At 42.9% G+C, this 18,737-nt stretch overlaps 1 protein-coding gene across 2 annotated transcripts in view; it reads left to right on the top strand.

The window, feature by feature from the left end:
- KIFAP3 (kinesin associated protein 3) overlaps positions 1 to 13,416 on the top strand; it is a 70,102-nt gene extending 56,686 nt beyond the window's left edge. For both annotated transcript variants that reach the window (XM_061345482.1, XM_061345483.1), the window contains exon 20: positions 12,972 to 13,416. In XM_061345482.1, coding sequence (XP_061201466.1) covers positions 12,972 to 13,080 — 109 coding nt within the window. In that variant the 3' untranslated portion in view covers positions 13,081 to 13,416. The remainder of the gene's footprint in view (positions 1 to 12,971) is intronic.
- Positions 13,417 to 18,737: the final 5,321 nt, after the last annotated feature.

An 18,737-nucleotide genomic window follows, 5' to 3' on the forward strand; every position in this document is an offset into this window, starting at 1 on the left:
TTTGTCAAATTTTAATAACCTTCTTGAGACTAATTACTTTAAGATACAAACATAACAATGATGGCTAAATATCTTATAATAAGGATATCTACAGTATTTTTTTACCCTTTGGGGAACAGACCACTTTTAACCTTTCCTGGCAATAACTAGATAATGATACAAACTTGAAGTGCAAAAGCCAATTTTTGTTAATACCTTCATCAGAGTTCCCAAGTCCTTTGTCTGTAACTTTAGAAAGTTTAATAGTTATGAATGCTGGAGCTAGCCAAAATTTTTTATTTCCCTCATCCTGAGGAAGTTTTCTCCTCTACAGAATCCTTGAACCTCTGATGTAGCAGAACTGCCATTGCACAGTCTTTATTTTTACTAAGACAGGGCATTTCTGTGTGTACGCTCACATCTCTCAACAGAGATCTGATTGAAACTTCTTCCCAGGAAGCAGTGAGGTTTGGCATGTCAAGCAAAACCGGTTTTATGGGGTGGCTGCCTGTTCTTGGTGGAACATCTTTCCTCTTGCCTGGATTTACAGCCTAAAACTGTAACTACATGTAGTCTTTTTGCCATGGGAAGGTCATTGCGATATTTTGTGAGCTAAGTATATGGAGCCAGCACCTTGCAGGCTGCTCTGCATTGACTTCTGTTGTGTCTGTCTCTGGGAAGAATAGGCATGTATAACTAAGCTGTTGTGTCTTGGGTTGACAGAAGTTGTGGTGATGTGGGCTTCAGTAATACATGGCTGTAGGTCATGGTGGGAGCACAGGGAAGACTGTTACTGTGACTTACTTTATCTCTAGTTACGTTACCCACATGTAATATCTGCCTGTGCTAAATGGCCACATTCAATGGCAAGAATAGTCATATGCACAGACTTTTTTGCTTGGGTACGCTGTTGAAAATCAGATGTGAATTTTCAAGGGGAAAGACACAGGTCTGTAGCCTTTCCATTCCTGTTGACTCCTGCAAGGTCATGTGAACTCCCAGTCCTGAGCTGCAGCTGAATAGCTTCTGTTCAGGTCAGGTACAGGAAGAGCGCCAGGCACTGGCAAATGCTCACTTTGTGAATGTTTAGCAAAATGTTTTTAAATGGTTGTATCTGTAACTTAAATTCTACATCAACATTTGTAGCTATCTTACATGTAGATCTTCATTTTCAATTATATTTGCTAACAGCAGTCACATGTACTTGTCAAGCACTGAGGATTTAATCTCTTCCTTGTTTTAGTCTTTAAACCATACAGGATATATTGCTGAAATAAAGAACCTTCATAAGGACTGAAAGAGTTGGTGACGCTGTTCTGGGGTATTTCTCATCCATGTCACATTTTCAGTGATGTGCACAGTTTATTTAGAAGTTTGAACATTCCCTTTCCAGCCTTTCAGCAGTTAAGTGCTGTCTTGAAGGCGGTCTCTGAAAGTGAAAAACTAATACATTAGTAGACAGTAAAAGTGAGCTGCCTCAGGCAGCCCGTTATAGCTTTCAGTGGCAGAAGAAACTTTGTTTCATGGTTCTTGGGAAAATTTGCTTAGATAAAAACCATGATCTCGTGGGGTCTGTGCTACAGTAGATTTGAAGGTATCCACATCTCTCTCCTCATCATTTGAATAAAGGCAATAATGCTTTCCTGTTTAAGAGGTGGACACATAGTGAATCTAAAATATTTTAACTAATAGAAAAAAGCTAATAAAGTGTAAGTTATTATGATTCTACTTTAAAGCATTTTACCATAGTGATATTTCTTACAGTTCTGTGCCTTTTTTCTTTTTCATACTTAAACTTTATTTTAAAAACAAAACATGAAAACTTTTTTGCCTTTGCAGTATGTTCAGCAGAGTTGTACTCAGCTTCTGCCATTTGGACAGTATTTAATTTGCATTTCCCAAGAGAATCAAATTAGGTTTTATTAGTAAATTGGGCCTATAACGTCGCAGGCAGGTTTTATTAGCTTATCACACATCAGTATTAGCAAATTGTAAACCCCACTGAAGCAAATTTGAAAAGGACTTAAAGAGAAGCCCAGAACCAGTGAAGTTCTTGGAGACAAATAAGGGGGTTTTCAGCTTTGTTTTGTGGGGTATGTTTTTTTGTTGTTGGTGGTTGTTTTCTGTTTTGTTTTTTAATCTCACAAAAATGTTGTTAGTGGTGGCAGTCACATCTTCTTTTTAAATCATATTCTGTTGCTATAACTGCCTACATGTTTAGTTTTAAATAAGTTAAACTGAATATAGTCAGCAGGATTCCCCTAAATTTCTAATATGGCTTTATATAGCTTGATGTAACAGGGATAAAGGACACTTCTCATTTGGACAATACAGCGTTTACTGACTATCTGTGTGAAGCAGGCAGGCAAGTTTCTTATTGTTCATCAGTCTGCGTTCAGGTGGTACATTTGCTTGGCATTAAGATCTTGCAACTAAAATATAGTAAGAAGGAAGCAGGAACTGCTGCCTTTTGAAGGGTTTTGATCAACGTCTGGAACAAGCTTCTTGAAGGACTTCACCTGGTTTCTTCAGATCCTGGATCATGGCCTAAGCCAGAACTCACTGTGTAGTTGTTTTCCCTCAATACTTAAATGTGGGAGTGGTGCTTCCAGAACATGGCTAAGAGCTCTTGAATGTGAACTTGAGTTTCTTCATTTCTAGTTTGTAATAATTTGTTTCTGCACCAGTACTAAACTAGTTATCCCTTTCCCTGTTTTACTTTTTTTCTTAGGTAGTGGTCATATTCCCTGCTGTCAGTTTTGGGGTTTTTTTTCATACTGTTTTCTCAAAGCAGTGTTTATAAAAATGAAATACCGCAACCTGATCATATTACAATCTAGTTTAGGTGTCACTAGTTTAGGTATTTGACCAAATTATGTTCTTATGACGTGGACAGCTTTGGTAGCATTTTTGAAGACCAAGAGTCTGATTATTCAAGGGGAAGATTTTTCTCTATGACCCAGATTAACCAGTGAGTTTTTCCTGGAGTTTGAAGGTCTGTGCATACTGCACCACCAAAGGATTAGGGTCCAGCGCTACCTGTGATTTATGCATATCCAGAAAAGGACAATATTCTTCATATCCAGTATTCAATATACAGCAGCTTTTTTTTTTAATGTGCTTGGGTGTTTATTATTATTATTCTCTACTTGGACTATATCAGGAGAAGCTTCCAGGCAGCTCTCCTTGTATCCCCCAACACGCAGGCAGTGTCCACAGTTGTAACACACAGAGCTGATAGTCAAGATGGGCAGGGAACCAAAGTCAAGGAGAAGTGGGGTTACTCATCCAAAGTCAGGTGCCAGAACCTGGAATTAAAGCAGTGCTCTCCTGTTGGTGCTCTCAGTGCCACAGTGACTAGACCACACCACTTCTCCAAGGTGTGTGGTCCGTATCATGAAGTACTTGTTTCATTTGCTGTAAGAGCTGTTGAATTGCTCTGAAAAATTACACTAGCATGCTAAGAGATGAAATAGCTTGTTTGGGAATATTTTTAAAGGTGCAATTTTTTCAGCAAGTTGCAGATGCCATTTGGGAGGAGTTAGCATTGAGGTTTTAATGCACTTAAGCTCTTCTGGAATATAGGATGCTTGGGCCTCTTTCACTTGCAGTCACTTCTTTAACATTTTTTTAGTTGCTTTTTATTTTACTATATTCCACCTGCAGTTGGCCTCATTTAACCAACAGGGTTGTGGCTATTAAGAATTTCAAAAGAATACCAGAATGCTGCAGCAGTTAGCTCAGGTCCTTTGGAATGTCTTAACCAGAAAATACCCCAAACCTGGGTCTGTCTCTTCTAAAATGTAACATTAATTAATTCCCACGTTCTGTCTTCCACTCTTAGTCCCTCCAGATGTGCTACTAGAAATAGACTGGCTCCCTGGTTACAAGCCATCTGGGCTCTGTAAACTGATTTGCACTTATATTAAACAATAAGTGAACAGAATGCGGAAGAGTTATTAAAGCATATGTACATTACTTATAAATCTCAAAGTAAAATATTAAAACACAGTAAACGGGAATGGAATGTGCAAATGAAGACCTGCTTGTTTTAATGAGTTTAACTGTGACCTTCTCAATTTCATCCAAAGAAAAGGATTTTATTTTTCACTTAAAAAAAAAGGGAAAAAAAAAAAAAAGAAAAAGAAACTATAAAACTGCTTACAGAAGTATCTGAGACAAAAACAAGGAAATATAATGTTCTAAACTTGACTGGTCCAAACCACTCAAGCTGCTGTGACAGCTCATAAAACTGAGAGTAGTTTTTAACTGGACTCTGTTTTACATTGCCAGAGTGAATTTTCCTTGCAGGAAGTAGCCAGAAGGTTTATTTAGTTTCCAGACTGCTGCTTTGATCTTTCCATTCTGTCACTTCTCAGGTTACATAGCCCTTTTTCACTGCAGTAAATCTGCAACAGTTAATGAGAATAAAATTTCCTCCTTCTCACTGATCGCATGCTGTTAAATGCCAAACCACAGCCAGCAGCATATTTGCAGAATTTGGCTGCACTGTACAAAAACAGCACAATCAGTTTAATCTTGTTGGTTTTGTAATTCATTTTATTGAGCTTTCCTTTTTCAAGTGACCTATTTTATCAAGACAAGTGGTTGCAAGGCCAGACCTGGAAGAAAGATTTAAAACTGTAATAAAGCAAAGGGTGTTTTGTATGCTACATATAAGCATGCTCACAGGATTCAAAATTAAACCTACAACGAGTAGTTTTAAAGTCTTGTGTATCAGTGGGATATTTCTTACGGCTATTATCTGAACTGAATATGTGCTGCAAACAAGTCTCTAGTATAAAAACTAATGCAACATATCAAATTAATTTCTTTTCCAAATAGTTAAAATTGCTTTCATTCTAAAATTTAACTCTCTGAATCTGTGCTGATCAGCTTCAGTCATTGAGCTATGATGACTGAACCACCCTCTTCTCTTCCTTTTGGAAAACTAGAAGGTTTGAAGTGTTTCAGCCTTCTAGTTAAAGAGTTTATTCGCCTTCTGGGGTTTGATCTCTTTAAGCTTTTATTTTTTCCAAGACTCCCTGCCCAAACCTTGGCCTGGAAACACTTTATTTTTTGCTCATTGAATTGAAGTTTAAAATTTTGCATGATAATGCTACTCCAAGGTATAGATCTCCAAGAAAATATTCCACATCTGTATCTGGCTTGTTCCCTAATATGTCAAGTGTTTGTCCTAAGAAAGCAAGCAGGAAGAGACATTGAGATTTACTTCCTTCTTGGTTTAAACTATAATCGTTACTGATTTGGAGTAGATTTTGACAAGATTTCACTAGGGCCCTATGTTGCTATGTATAAGTGGTTGAAATCTGGACAATCATTTGTGGTGGTAAAAAACATTTAAGGTTTATTCATCAGTAATAACGCTCCAACTGCATTTGCTGTGTGCACTCTAGTAAGCGCTGCAAATCCCCCAGTAATGTTAACTTTCAGAAAAGACTTTGAAAGCTTTTATTGGCTGCAGCTGTAAGTCAGAGTCAAAGCAGAACAGATTTTTTGACTCTCCCTCTCTCCAGCATCTGGATTATCATGCACATTGAGTTGCCTGGTTCTTGGTGCTGAGTGCAGTAACCTGTTGGCATGGCTTTTCTGGGCATTTGTACACAAGAGGGAACCTTTTTCCCCACTTGTTCTGAAGTACGGAGCCTAGTTGCAGTGCTTGGACGTGGAGAGCTTGTATAAATATTTAAAAGGAATAATTCTCCAACTAGGAGCCCTTCAATGCAGGGCACTGAAAGCTTGTGTTTCTGCTTCAACCGCTTATCTCTGACTACATTTTCACAGTGGCCCTGCTCTGTAACCTAGCAAAGGAAGCAAGAAACACTTCTTGTCTGGAAGGCTTGTGGAAGACGTGGGCCAGATCCTGAGCTGATGTAGTCAGTGACCCCAGTCACCTCTATGAAGTTGACACTTCATGATCTTACTTACACGATCTGTACCCAACGTAACACTGACATTGCTGGAGCCCAGTGAAAGAGATGCTTGAAACTTTCCCAAGCCAGACTTATTATCGTTTAAGATTAAAGCAATGTACTCCTCAGTTTATGGAGTTGACAGAAATAATTTGGACTGTGCAAGGAGAGTGTGGGAGGAAAAGACATCTTTATTACCTGCTTCTCAGGGCTTTTTTATTTGTTTTAGTTCATAATTAATTTTTAAGAAATGGATGTATCTAATCAGTGGATATGGGCAGTTGTTGAGCCAACAGCAGAGGAGATGTTTCTGTCAGGCTTATAATGGAAAGTCAGAACTCTTGGTTTCTGTTCCAGCTCTGACTGTGCACTTGACCTTTAACAAATCCTGTACAGAATAGCTGAGAAACTCCCTGTCCGTGTGGCAGAGCTATGAATGAAGGAATGCTCGTGAAATTATCCCTATTGCACCTCAAAGAAACAAGATGGCTCTATGAAACAACTGGAGTTGCTGTTTTGCCCACTGAACATGTTCTGGATTGGTTGCTTTTCTAGGAGATCAGAAAAGTTCTTTTTTTCCCCTTTATGAGGGATGTTACAGAATAAGCAAAAGTCTTTTCTATCTGTGTCAGTCTAATTTGAGTCTTCTCAGTACTGTATTTTGTCACTTGGCTGTCTTTTAATGTCTGGGGGGTTTTTTCTTTCAATACTCCAATGGGAAACTGAGGTCATGGAGAAAAGGCGCAACTTGTTCAGGATCGCACAGCAGGTAACTGACAGAGCAAGAAACTGAGCCCAAGTCCTAGGCTGCTTTTACAGAGCTTGGAAGGCAAGCTCTACAGCTTTCAAGCAAGGCTCTTACTGAATTTGGCTAAGCAGGGTCATTTGTTTTTAGTTCAGTGCTTTCTTACTATTCAGTTGGGAAATACATATTTTATTATTTAATTTTTTTAAATGCTGCCTCCCCACCAGTGAATTTTGGCATGCTTATTGCTTGGCGCATAGCTGGAGCCTGACACAGACGACACTGCTCATTTCTCCACAATTGTCAGATTTGCATTTGTTTATAATTAAATGGGAGAAACAGCAGTATTGTGCTGTGATACAACTGGGCACCAAGTCCAGAGCCACTGGAAACTTTAAGTCATTAAGTGGACTAAAGAAAGCTGGATCACATGAAAGGAGAGACATTATCCCTAAAAGCTATATCTGCACAAGGGAGCTAAAGTATTGTTGCACAGGTTCATTCTGAAATCGCTATATTTTGAGCAGATACAGTATTACTGCTTAAGGAACGTTAATACTCAGTGCTAATGTAGAGATGGACTTGGTATTTGATGCAGTGTGCACAGTCACAGTCCCTGCCATAAAACTCCCCTCCCAGTGGAGCTTGAGGGATAGAAAGCATGGGAAAAAAGCTTCACAGATAGGGAAGAAAAAGTCAGGGCCATGAGAGGCAAAATTTAAGAGACTTGTGGTTTGGAGTTTAACGTCATTACCAGTAGTGGGAGAATCTACAGTTACAGGACATTATATAAAGAAACATTGTTTTTTTCTAAGGCTTCTCAGTGTATGCTGTTTCTCCATAACCCATGGTTTGTGCTTTTACTCTGAAGGGCAGAAAATTTATGGTCAGTGAAGCAAAACCAGAGGTAGCTGGCATGCAGAAGTAAGTAGGATCATCTTCTCAGTCACTCAACTCTAACCAAGGGAAAAGGCAACCAGCTTTATGCTACTTTCTGATGCTCTTCACTCTTTCATGACTGGTGTTATGAAAATGATATCTCATCCAGTGGTTAGCTGACAGCATCAGCAGAAAGGCTAATCCCTAATTGGAGGAGCAAGACTGCAGCCTCTCTCCATCCCATATGGGATTATACTACCCTGCAGTGCAGCTGTTCTCTTAGACCTACAGTCTAGCACCTTTCATCAACACTTTGAAACAAACAAACAAAAATATTGAGGGGAGAGAAAAAATACAGACTTGCTGCTGGTAAACTCCTCTGTCTCTTGTTGGCAAGCATTACAAACAGTAAGCTCTATCTCAGTTGTACATCTCAGTCGTACAGGTTATAGTGCTGTGCTTATCTCGGAGAGACTGGTGTGCAACGTCTATGGCTTAGGTACTTCCTTAGGCAAAAGTACAGCCTTCAGTATTCATCTGAACATAACTTGTTTTGTCTGTTACATACAGAAACCTGATACAGCATTACAGATTATAGGGGTTTATGGCATGTGAGTTTATAAGGCAATATAGGGTGGTAACTGTATTGTATGTTATCAGTGGTGCCATCACACACAAGTAGATTCACAGAAGGGAAATATTAGGACTTTGAGGATGTGCTGCATCAAATTCTAAATGCCTGCCTGGGATGAGGTAGGTGATGTTTTGCGAGTGAAAATGGTGTATTTTAGAAACTGTAACATAAGGTGTATAAAGGGAGAAGGTACAGAGGAAACAGTGGAGTTGCTATATACTGTACTGATGTCGGGCTTCTGAAGGATGCTCAGGAACCTTCTGATTCAAATCCTGTTCTCTGATACTGAGGAGGAGTTTTGCAAAGCTGGAGGTACGATCAATGGCAGCAAGAACAGGTGTCACTGGGGCTGCCTATTAATGCCTCTCAGCAGCTCTCTCAACCATGTGGAGAACTTTGGGTGCAGTTCCTTCAGTTAGGACTTGGTTAAGGTTGCTGATGAGTTGAGAGCTGTAGGCAGTGTTTGCTCCTCTTGCCAAGGTCAGAGTACCTAATCAATTACAATTTTTTTATTTTTTTTCCCTAATAAAATTATAAAACTTGTATCCTCACTGAGTAGCTGGGAGCCTCAGATGAGGCTGACATAAGCCTTGTTGATGCAGAGTGAGGAAGGAGGATTGACAGGAATCTAGAACAGGTTCAGGATGAAAATGTAGCTGAAATTATGGCTCTGGTGGAATCACTGTGTGTCTTTAGCTTGGATTTCATTTTCAGCAGGCAGTGATTTTGGGGTGCTTTAATTTTGGGTTACCAACCATTAAACTGATGGGTGGAAAAGGATTAAATTTTGTTCCTAAAGTGTAAGCTCATAAACTTTAACCTCTAAGGTGAAGACTTTTTCCAGGCCACCTTCATCAGTACAGGCAGTCATGGTCTTTTATACTATACAGTCTATATTACAAGTAATTCTTGCCATGCTGCTCCATGCTTCTCTTGTGAGTGTGCAGGCCTGTTTCTTGCTGGGATTGCTCAGAGGTCCGTACATCCTATGCAGGGATTTCCAGTTGAACTTCAGGGAATTACTTTTACTAAGAACTTCTCCGGTGACCCAGGACTTGCCTTTATGAGGCTCTGCTTATGCTGGAAAAATTAGTGCCCATTTTAGAGCAACTTGTCAGCACCAGCCCTAGTAACAGTGTGAACACTAGTGTGGACAGGCTCAGGTGTCTATCGCATCAAGAAAACTTACAGAAAGCAGCCCTGCTCCATGGCCAGTCTGCACCCAGGTGCTAATTACCCTCATTCAGAATAAGCTCAAGAGCCTCTCTTCCTGTACTTTGCACTCATGAGCAGTGAAGATACCTGAACGGGAATTGCAGCAGAGGGTTGCTGGCATAGTGCGTCCTATCTGAGCCTGCCAAGTTTTCCAGACATACCACAAAGCCTATCTAGTCTCGGAGGCTCTGAGTGCAGGAGGGAGTTAAGGAAAGGAAACGTTTTGTGGGCATAGTGGGATGCTGGCTGGCATTTCCTGCTTTGAGGGGAGCACTGTTGGTCCTTACAGGTTAAATTATGTCAGGGCACCTTGGATCCTAGATAGGTATATTAATTTGGAGGTATCAGTAAGTCGAGCTGTTAAGAAATCTCTCCTCACTCGTGCACATCAGGAACATTTTCGTCTTCGGCATGTGTTCTTCAGCTCCCCAGCAGTACAAGCAAATTGGAAAGTTCAGCTGTCATTTGGAGAAGGTCATAGATCACACTAGCAGCCTGAGTAATCCAAGAGGTTTTAAGTATCCTAGCATTTAGTTTAAAGTGAAATTTGCTCTGACAGGGGCTGGCAGACCAATAGGAAAAAGAAATATTTGTGCTTGGAGAAGTGCTTGTGTAGAGACCTCGAGTATAACTGATGGCTAGAAGTGATTTCAGTCTAAAAAAAACAAATCATTAAGAGAGGGCATAGGGGTAAAATACACAGTTCATATTTTAAAGGGTCTCAAAATGAACCAGCAACTGGGGTTAGCAGTACATAGTAATTAGCTGTACTGTTCCCTGTTTAACTCCATCAGCCCCAGGCATGGTGGTAAACTTTGCACAAGAAAACAGTCGTGCTTTGATGGTGTGGATAGCGAGCACCAATCTCAGTGTGCACATGTGCCATTTTGAGTCAGAGCTGCCTTAAATAACTTGCAGATTAAGGCAATGGCACGAATCATTTTTATCAGGAGTTTGTGTGGTGGTGCATGATCTGTATCTGTTACACAGCTATCGGGATCACATACGCTTCTGCTAGGTACCTGCTGGAACAGGACTGACTAATGGGGAGAAAAAATACCAATTTGGGGATGAGTATTGTTATCTCGGTGGCATAATTATGTGTCCCTAACTTTTGGTGAAGACAGGCTGACACTTGCTCTGCAGAGCATCAACTTTCCCTGTAGATGAGGTATAATAAATAAGGCCAGCTTTTTCCTAGGGGTTTCAAAGTTGATTGCTGGTGTAAACTGAAAAACACGTGGCACAAGTCATGATCTTGGGCAGTCATTACCCAGCAAGTGTTTACAGCTGAGAAGCTACCATCTTTCCTGGCTATACCCTTCTGCTGTTCTTGGCAAACGTGGCAAGGATTCATCAGGTCTTGGTTTTTAAACTGGTCTCCACCTCTGAGGGTCATGCTTGTAGAATCACTGCCCTTGGCCTGCCAGCTGCACCAGTAAGCCAGACTTCAGTCTCCAGCCATGTTTGCTGTTTTGTTGCCCTACTCCTCAGTTACCTCCTGGGTTCAATAGCCTTTCCTTCAACTAAGAGGGGAAGCTTCTTGCTACAGGCTGCCAGCACAAATAATCAAATAGGCAAAGCTGGTATATTTCAAGAGCACTAACATGTAAAAATGAAGCAGTTTTTTTTAAGCATGGACAAGCCTTCATTTGCTTCACAGAAATAGATAGAAAAGAGTAGTGATTTGATCAAGGTGTTCTAATGTGATTTTTCTGTTCCTTTTTATTTTTTTAAACTGTCTAAAGTAGTTATCAGCTGATTCATCTCTTCCAGTTTTCTTCAGGACACCAACATATGTCTGAACCATTTGGAAATAACTGATACTCCTCAAAGTTTAAACTCTGGGGATCTTGACCTAATTACTTACAGATTTATTAAAAAAATAAAAAAAATTCTGAGAATGTGATTGAAACCATATTTTCCCTGCTCTTGTTATCAATTTAAATACAGTTCAAAATTCTTTGAATAAGGATTACTAAACTGGAAGTAGCTGGAAGAGCTCTGCCTGTAGTAATAGAGGCCCACTGCCACCTTGTGGTTCAGCGTCGTTATTACACCTCGACCATACGTTGACAAGGCTTTCCGCCACTGCATGGTGCTGGCCCCACGGCTACTCTGCTTCTCTTTGCCGTGCAGAAGGGATTGATCAGACGGATGGCTCCGTGTACGAATTACGGAACAGGGGCATTGCCAATTCGAGTACAGACAGACGTGGAAATAGCAAAGCACTTTGCCTGCTGTATTTGTCAAGATATCTTCAGGTGAAATGGAATGATATTTTTTTTCCTGGTGTTTGGCTTATGACTGTGTCCGTTCCCTCTCAGAAGACACCTCTTTGCCCCAGAACTTCCACCTTCATGTGATTATCAGAATATGCCATGAGTGAACTAGTTTCCTGAGAAAACAAGTACCAAAGACCCTTTTCTAGGACCTCATGGAAGCACAATCCAAGGAAAGTGTTTTTGCAAGGACAGAGTGATGGGGCATGGTCCCCCACCACTTCAGCTGAGCCCTTTCAGTCCAACCAATTCAGGAGTGCCAGCTTTTTGCTGAGCCAGGGACTGGGGCCCACCCATTGTACAGCTTCTGGATGGGTCGTTCTTTCCCAGCCCCGACTCTTGCGTAACCCATGTTCCATATGTATAATTGGCAGTAATGAGGTTCAGCTTTTCCCCACTCCAAAAGCACTCTGGTTCTTTGTGTTCTGACAGTCTTCAGAGGGGAAGTTCAACTCCTTTCAATGCATCCTTAGTCAGGCAATAAATCAGAATCCATTTGTCCTACTGAAGTGGAAGTTAAGCAGTGACATAACTATAAATAGGCAATAATCCAGTATCTTAGGCGATGTTCCTTCTTCCTCTGCCTCCTACATGAGTTATTGTTGAGTATGAATATGTGCCACTTTTCCCTATGCAGTTTTTGTGCTTGAGTGTCTAATTCATTGCTGTGGGACTTTAGGTGTAAGGGATGCTGTTCTACATGAAAAGTTAATTTTCTGTCTCATTAGTATATAACCTTTCAGTATATGATGAATTCTTTCTGCCAGGCTGTTAACCCTGTATCTCACCAGAAACAGTGTCCTTTACTCAACTATGTTGATGTGCTAGGTATTCTCACTTTTTCATTTCTAGCAGGTTATTTTCCCAGGGGCTTCAGAAATGTACTGAAGGAAGGAAACCAGATCATTCAGATGTACGTACTCTGTAGGGCTGGGTCATCAGTGGGCTTTGCAAGAAGCATGCTTGAAGCCTTTCCTGAAAGACAGGTTAACTTTAATGTGCAGAGAAACTGAGTCGCAGAAGTGTTTTGCCAGTAAATCCATAAAGGATAGTATATTTCTGTCTTTCTGGGACTTCTGTTTGACCTGAAAGCCTGTACTTGATAAGGGTTGTGCTGATTTGTCTGCAGCATTTCTTTTCCCATTGAGGGAAGAGGGGAGAGAGCAGTGCTGGCTAGAAGGAAAATACGGCTTGCAAAGTTGCCTCACTAAATTCTCTCTCTAGCAGGAAGAGTTGGAGCCACCAATGCTAGCACACCCCCCTCACCCTACAAAACCCTACATTCTCTCTCTACTCTTTCGTAGCATCGGAGTTGATGGGTTTGGTCAACCACCAGGAGTTCCTGGCCGCCCAGCGACTGCCTACGGATACCGCCCAGATGAACCTTACTACTACAGCTACGGAGCACGATAAAACAGCCCACTCTGCACTCCAGGATGCTGTTGTCTGCCCTGGAAGGATGTGTGTGTGGCTGGCAGCAGATCTGTCCCTTGGTAATGCATGATTGTACCATGATGGGTCCATTGTTATGTATCCTTTGGCATGTGTAGCTCCAGATAAATCTAGCCTTTCTCAGTCCAGTGTTCTAGTGAGTGTTTATTCTTTGGTTGCTCTTAGTTATAATTTTTGTATAGTATTTGCTCTGTGACTTGAAAGCAAGAATTGGAAAGCTGCTGGATCGGAAAGTGTCACATTATGTATATTAAGCTACTAATTTAATTTCTATTAAATACAAAACCTATGTGGCCAGTGGCTGTGAATGTGTTTCTAACCAATGTTTTATTTGTTTTACAAGACATTTAAGAAGAATGCTTCATGTGAAGTGTGTTTAACATGGACTGTTTCCTGCTAACGCTTCACTAACAGGAGCACTGTTAAACCCCAGTATCTCCTGGCACTGCCCTAACACAAGGTTACCAAAGTCCAGTCCTGGGTCTGAAGGCTTTAATAATGGAAAGATGGCACAGATTCACTCCCCTGGACCTTCAAACACTTACAGTCAAGTTTAAATGCTTGAGAGCACTTAAAATTAGAAACCATACAACAACAGAATACCTTTACCATAGTGTTTAAATAGACTTCTGTGGGCTGAGGGAAGACAGCCACATCCTGAGGACTAGCAAGAGAAGAAATCCCATTAACGTGGCTCAGAATCCAGATGCAGAGCCTTCTCCCCACTTCCCCATCCTAAAATACAAAGGCATTCTGCCCTGCTTGTTTGCAGACTACTAGTCTTATGCTTTGAACATACCTTTGAAAACCTTGCTTTATTTTTCAGAAGGATGCAGGTACTTTTATATGCACTGTTACTCACTACATGTCATGGTGCTTGACTGGAAATGATTCTAAAATTAGCCATGGCATTTCTTACCAGTTTTCAGCCTCCTCTTCACGCTGGCTTCATGTCCATGGCTTCACATACTGGAGGTAGGTGGAAGAACAGTATTGCCAAGATTAACCAGTGTTTTAAAAATAATTTTCAGTTATTCACTGATTTTTACGCAATTTCTTGGAAAAAATAAGTTCTTGCTAAAAACACTACACAAAACTTGAATTAAACTAATGGGTTTCCAGTGTTGTACCTTTCTAGATTCTTTCCATTGGTCTGATCCCACACTTTATCTGCCCAGCAGTTGTGCCGCATTTGCTCAGAAGCTTTCAGATATTTTTATATTTATAGCTGTGAGAGGAATTACCTGAGCTGCACAGTCACACACAGGCTTTTCTTCTGAGACTGGCACTCGCTCCTCAGGCTTTTCCAGAAAATCAGTGTGAAGTTATTTAAAGCAGTTGCCCTTCTCATGGAATGTGTTTGGGGGGGGGGGGGGGGATGAAGTAGGTCCTTGGAGTATATGCAAACTATCAATGAAACTGAAGGAGCCTTTAATTGGAAGCTTCAGGTTAACGAGGAACTACAGTTGAGCTTCAGCAAATGGGTGCAGGTCTGTAATTGTAATACAGTTGTGACCATGCTGAGAATAAATGGCAGTGGAAAATCTCTGGCTGCATTTTTAGTATTCAAAGTTAGGAGTTTATGAGAAAAGAATAAAAGATCGAGTATTTGTAGCTTTGCCTGGCAGCAGCTAAAAGAAGAACATCATTTATCTGCAAGCAGAGCTTGGTAAAAATTACTCAGCACTTAGTAGCCTGAGGATAGAGCCTGCTAGCCAAGATGAAAACCAGCTGTGCCACTACACTCTCTAAGGCAGGAGAGAGGCCGATTTTCCCTTTAATTACAGTTCCTGAGCCAGAAAGGGGGGGAAAGATAGGAACATGTAGACTTTTCAATCTATATCGCATTTCCTGTGTGTGCCAGAGGGAGACTGGAGTGTCTGACCTGTAGGGTAACTCTTTCATTATCTGTATTTATGGACTCAGTCCCCAAGTACTGTATCCTGCATAATATGGGGCGAGGAAGAATCTGCTTGCTTTTAGCAACTTCTGCAACTCCTGTCCTTTCCTGACTTTGTGTAGCTCCTCTTCTTTTCCTGCAGCAGCAATCCCAAACTGCCCCATGAGAATCCTCTTTCCCAGTCTGCTGCTAATTCATTAATGAGTTTGGTTAGGCAGGTGTTTGAGACATAATTAGGCTGTAAAGTTAATAGCACAATGAAATAAGCATAGGCTGAGAAGTTTGTATGTCTGTTAGTTATTACTGAGGCTTTCTGCAGACGTACAGTATAATTTCAGTGAGCAGTATACTTAATGCAGCAGTCCAAGATCTTGTTTTAAATTAGCATTTGTACCACACAAGTACTTAGGAGCTTACTAGGGCAACAGAGGGTGGGGAAAAGCAAAAGCAAACAAATATCCTTGGCCTGGATTGCTTACGAAGGACCTGACTCAGTGTTTAAGTATCAGTGTATGCCTGGAGCTGTCTGGTAACAGTTTAACATGTGCATTTCATTCCAAAGTAAGACTGCCGTGATTTTGTTTAATTTAATCCACTCTGGATTAAATGAAACAGGAACAAGATGTATCTTCTTTTGGAGTAAGTAGGACAAGCTCTGTTTACATACAAGAGATTTCAAGCCTCTCTGGCAGGTTCCTTAATGGAAATCCTGTAATGCACCACTGGTGAGCTCAGCCATCCCATCTGCATGGAAGAAGGCTGAGAATAGAACAACCCTCATTCCTTCCCTGGCCATCCTCAAGCAAAAGAAAATACAATGAAGCTGATTTACTAGTGCAACTTACTCTGCAGCTGCAGCCCTTAAAAATTATCCTGATCTGGTCGTATTTTCTTTGTGAGGTTAAGGAGAGAGCTCTGAGACACCAAGAGGTGCTGGGGTTGCTGTGTGGACAGTGAAAGACAGTGTAGTGCACAGGTAGATGGTGACATTTGCTACCAGTCTAGAAACCCACTTGAATAAGAACATGGACTTTTCTGGAGTTGGTATGCTGGGGTCTCTGCCCTCTAAAAAGAGAAACCTACTTCTGTTTATTAAGACATTAAGAGCTTGACAGCAGCAAAAGGTGACTGTAATGTAATTGTAACTAACATGATTAAAACAGGAGGACATCATTGGGGGAGCCATTGATGGCAGCTCAGGTCAGTGCCGCAGCTACCCCAGCCCTGTCTCTTTCCTCTGCCTTTTCCAAAGGCCCTGTGGCCTGCAAGAGGAAGCACTGGGGGGCATTTCTGCAGTGCAGAGTGCAACTGCACCAGTCTGCCTGTCAGTGCGCCCCAGCTCTCCTTCTAGACCTTACAGGCTCTGTTCCATAGATGTGCTTCTTGCTCAGTTATGAAGCTGCGTGTCTCTCCACTTTGCCAATCTTTTCTTGGTCAGTTGACTTAACTCCAATTACAAATCTAATAAGGCACATGCTAAGTAAGAGGTCTGTAGTCTTGCTAGTTCCCTGTCTACTATTTCTTCTGCCTTTGAAAGAGAAGGCAGAGGTTCACACCTACCTCATTGGGTCCTGGGTACTCTCTGGAGGAGCCTACCTTGGCTGTTCTTGGGAAAGGCAAACTGCAAAGCTTGCAGGACAGAAGCCCAGCTCATGTGTTTGTACAGAGCCTGCCCTGAGCAGTGTACAGCCTCAGCACCTCTTCAGTTTGTGTGGAACAATAGGCTCACACAGTAAAAGCACATAAAGGGAGGGAGTGTGTCCCCACAGAAGCAGTCCAGCAAATCAGATACACTATAAATGATGCAGAGCAGCCAAAGTTTGGGGTTTTTTTTCCCCACCAAGAGCCACATGAATTACACCACAGCCTGAGGCTGGAGCTAAGTGCTGTGAGTAGAAATCAGTTCTTGCTTATTAAGAATGTTCAGGTAAAACCACTGCAGCTCTTCAGGTCTCTCAATCTCCTACCATGAACACACAGAGGACAAACTCACCCTTAGGCCCTTGAATAAACTGGTGATGAATTTCCAGTTTCCCTGTTTTGCACATTGGGGCCATGGTTTTTTGCCATGGCTATCCCATTTGGGCTAAAGGCTTCAGATCTTTCCTACCTTTGAAAGAGGGAGGTGGTGTATCTGAACTTCATTTCCGTTTCTGTTCCGGTGTGCATTGTTACCCCATGCCATGTGACATACTTTGCCTCGCACACTGTGTATAACCTGTTACACTTCCCTGCATCCTCCTCCCATCATCTCTCTGCTTTATTTGAGAAGATCCAGACCATCCAGCTGCCAATATACCCCTCTGCCAGGGGAGTGGACTCCTCGCATTCTGCCCCTCTGTTGACCTGGACATGCCAGCTTACAGACCACACAGTCTAGTTGGAAAAGAAAGCCTTCCCCTTCCCTTGCCTAAACACAGAATGAAGCTCAGCGGAATGGGGTTTGGATCTGAGGGGATCCCTTCTGTCCAGATACCTGTGGCTTTGTTGTGCTGAACGGACTCCAGCATAAACAAGCCACTGCCACTGGCCAGCAGGCCTGTTTCTGGGAGGATCTGCACTGTTCATGCTCTGAGCACATACAAGAAGGCTTCACTAGTAATGGGAGGGGGAAGTATACTGCTAAGGAATGCAGTCTGCAAAGTTCCTGCCAGACTTGAGAGCACAAAACTTAATGCAGGCTGAACTGGTGGGGCTCAGTTACTAAAGAACACCGAGGCATTAGCACGGCTTAGACCACCTTTGCTCAACACACTGCCACTGCCATTAAATCCTTGTCTAGACGCGACCATGGGATTGGGGTGTGCTGCCGGGCTCTCAGCGCTGGGTTCACAAGGATTGAGCAAACCACATCCTAACATCCTGGCGCTGCATGAAACTGGAATAACACTGGGGAGATGAAAATAGTGTGTGAAAAGCCCGGACCTCCCACTGCACTATAGGAACTCCTTTCAACGTTCCTTGTGCCGTCCAAAATACTCGCATGAAATCTCTCCCCGGAGTCACTTCACTCTGCAGCAAAGCCAGCAATTAGTTTTAACGGCGTGAAATACAGCTCCTGACGGTGCACGAGCTCCACCACCAACGCAAGCGCTCGCGGAGGGGGGGGGTCAGGCAGACCACCTGCCTCGTACGCAGGACTCGCGCCCCGCCTGCCCTTTGTTGAGCCTGCCCGGGAGCGCCGTGTGGGGCCGAGGGGGCTGCGGCAGGGAATTAGCGCGCTGGAGGCAGCCGGCGACAAGGAGCCCGCTGCGTGTTCGAGCGAGGGATACCCCATTGCCCAGGTGCCCCATACCCATAAACCAGGCAGCACAGCCCGGCCGGTTTGTCCGGCGGGTCCGTCTTGCCCTCCGCGCCCGCGGCAGGAAGCGGCGGAAATGGCGGACGGGGATGGCTGGGAGAGCCGCGGGGCTGCGCACAGTTCTGAGGCCTGGGGGTGCGGGGTCAGCCCGCTGGCGGCGGCTGCCGGGACCCAACTGCAGCGAGGGGCCAAGGGCAGCCCAACGGGAGACTCGCCCGTAACCAAAATGGCCGCCGCCGCTTCACAGGCCGCGTCCTCGCGCAACCTGACCTCACGCCCGCTTCTGTCCGCCCCCTCTGCCCACTCCTCCCGCCACCAGGGGGCGCGCAAGGCAGGTGGCGGCGCTCTGCCTGCCCTGCTCTACGGCGCGGCGCTGCCGGAAGCGCGGGTCGGTGGCTGCTGTGTGAGGGAGGGAGC

The sequence above is a fragment of the Neopsephotus bourkii genome, unplaced genomic scaffold (genome assembly GCF_033783945.1).
Source record: "Neopsephotus bourkii isolate Nb327-2 ecotype Australia unplaced genomic scaffold, CSIRO-AGI_Nbou_v1 NB_234, whole genome shotgun sequence".
Taxonomy (NCBI): domain Eukaryota; kingdom Metazoa; phylum Chordata; class Aves; order Psittaciformes; family Psittacidae; genus Neopsephotus; species Neopsephotus bourkii.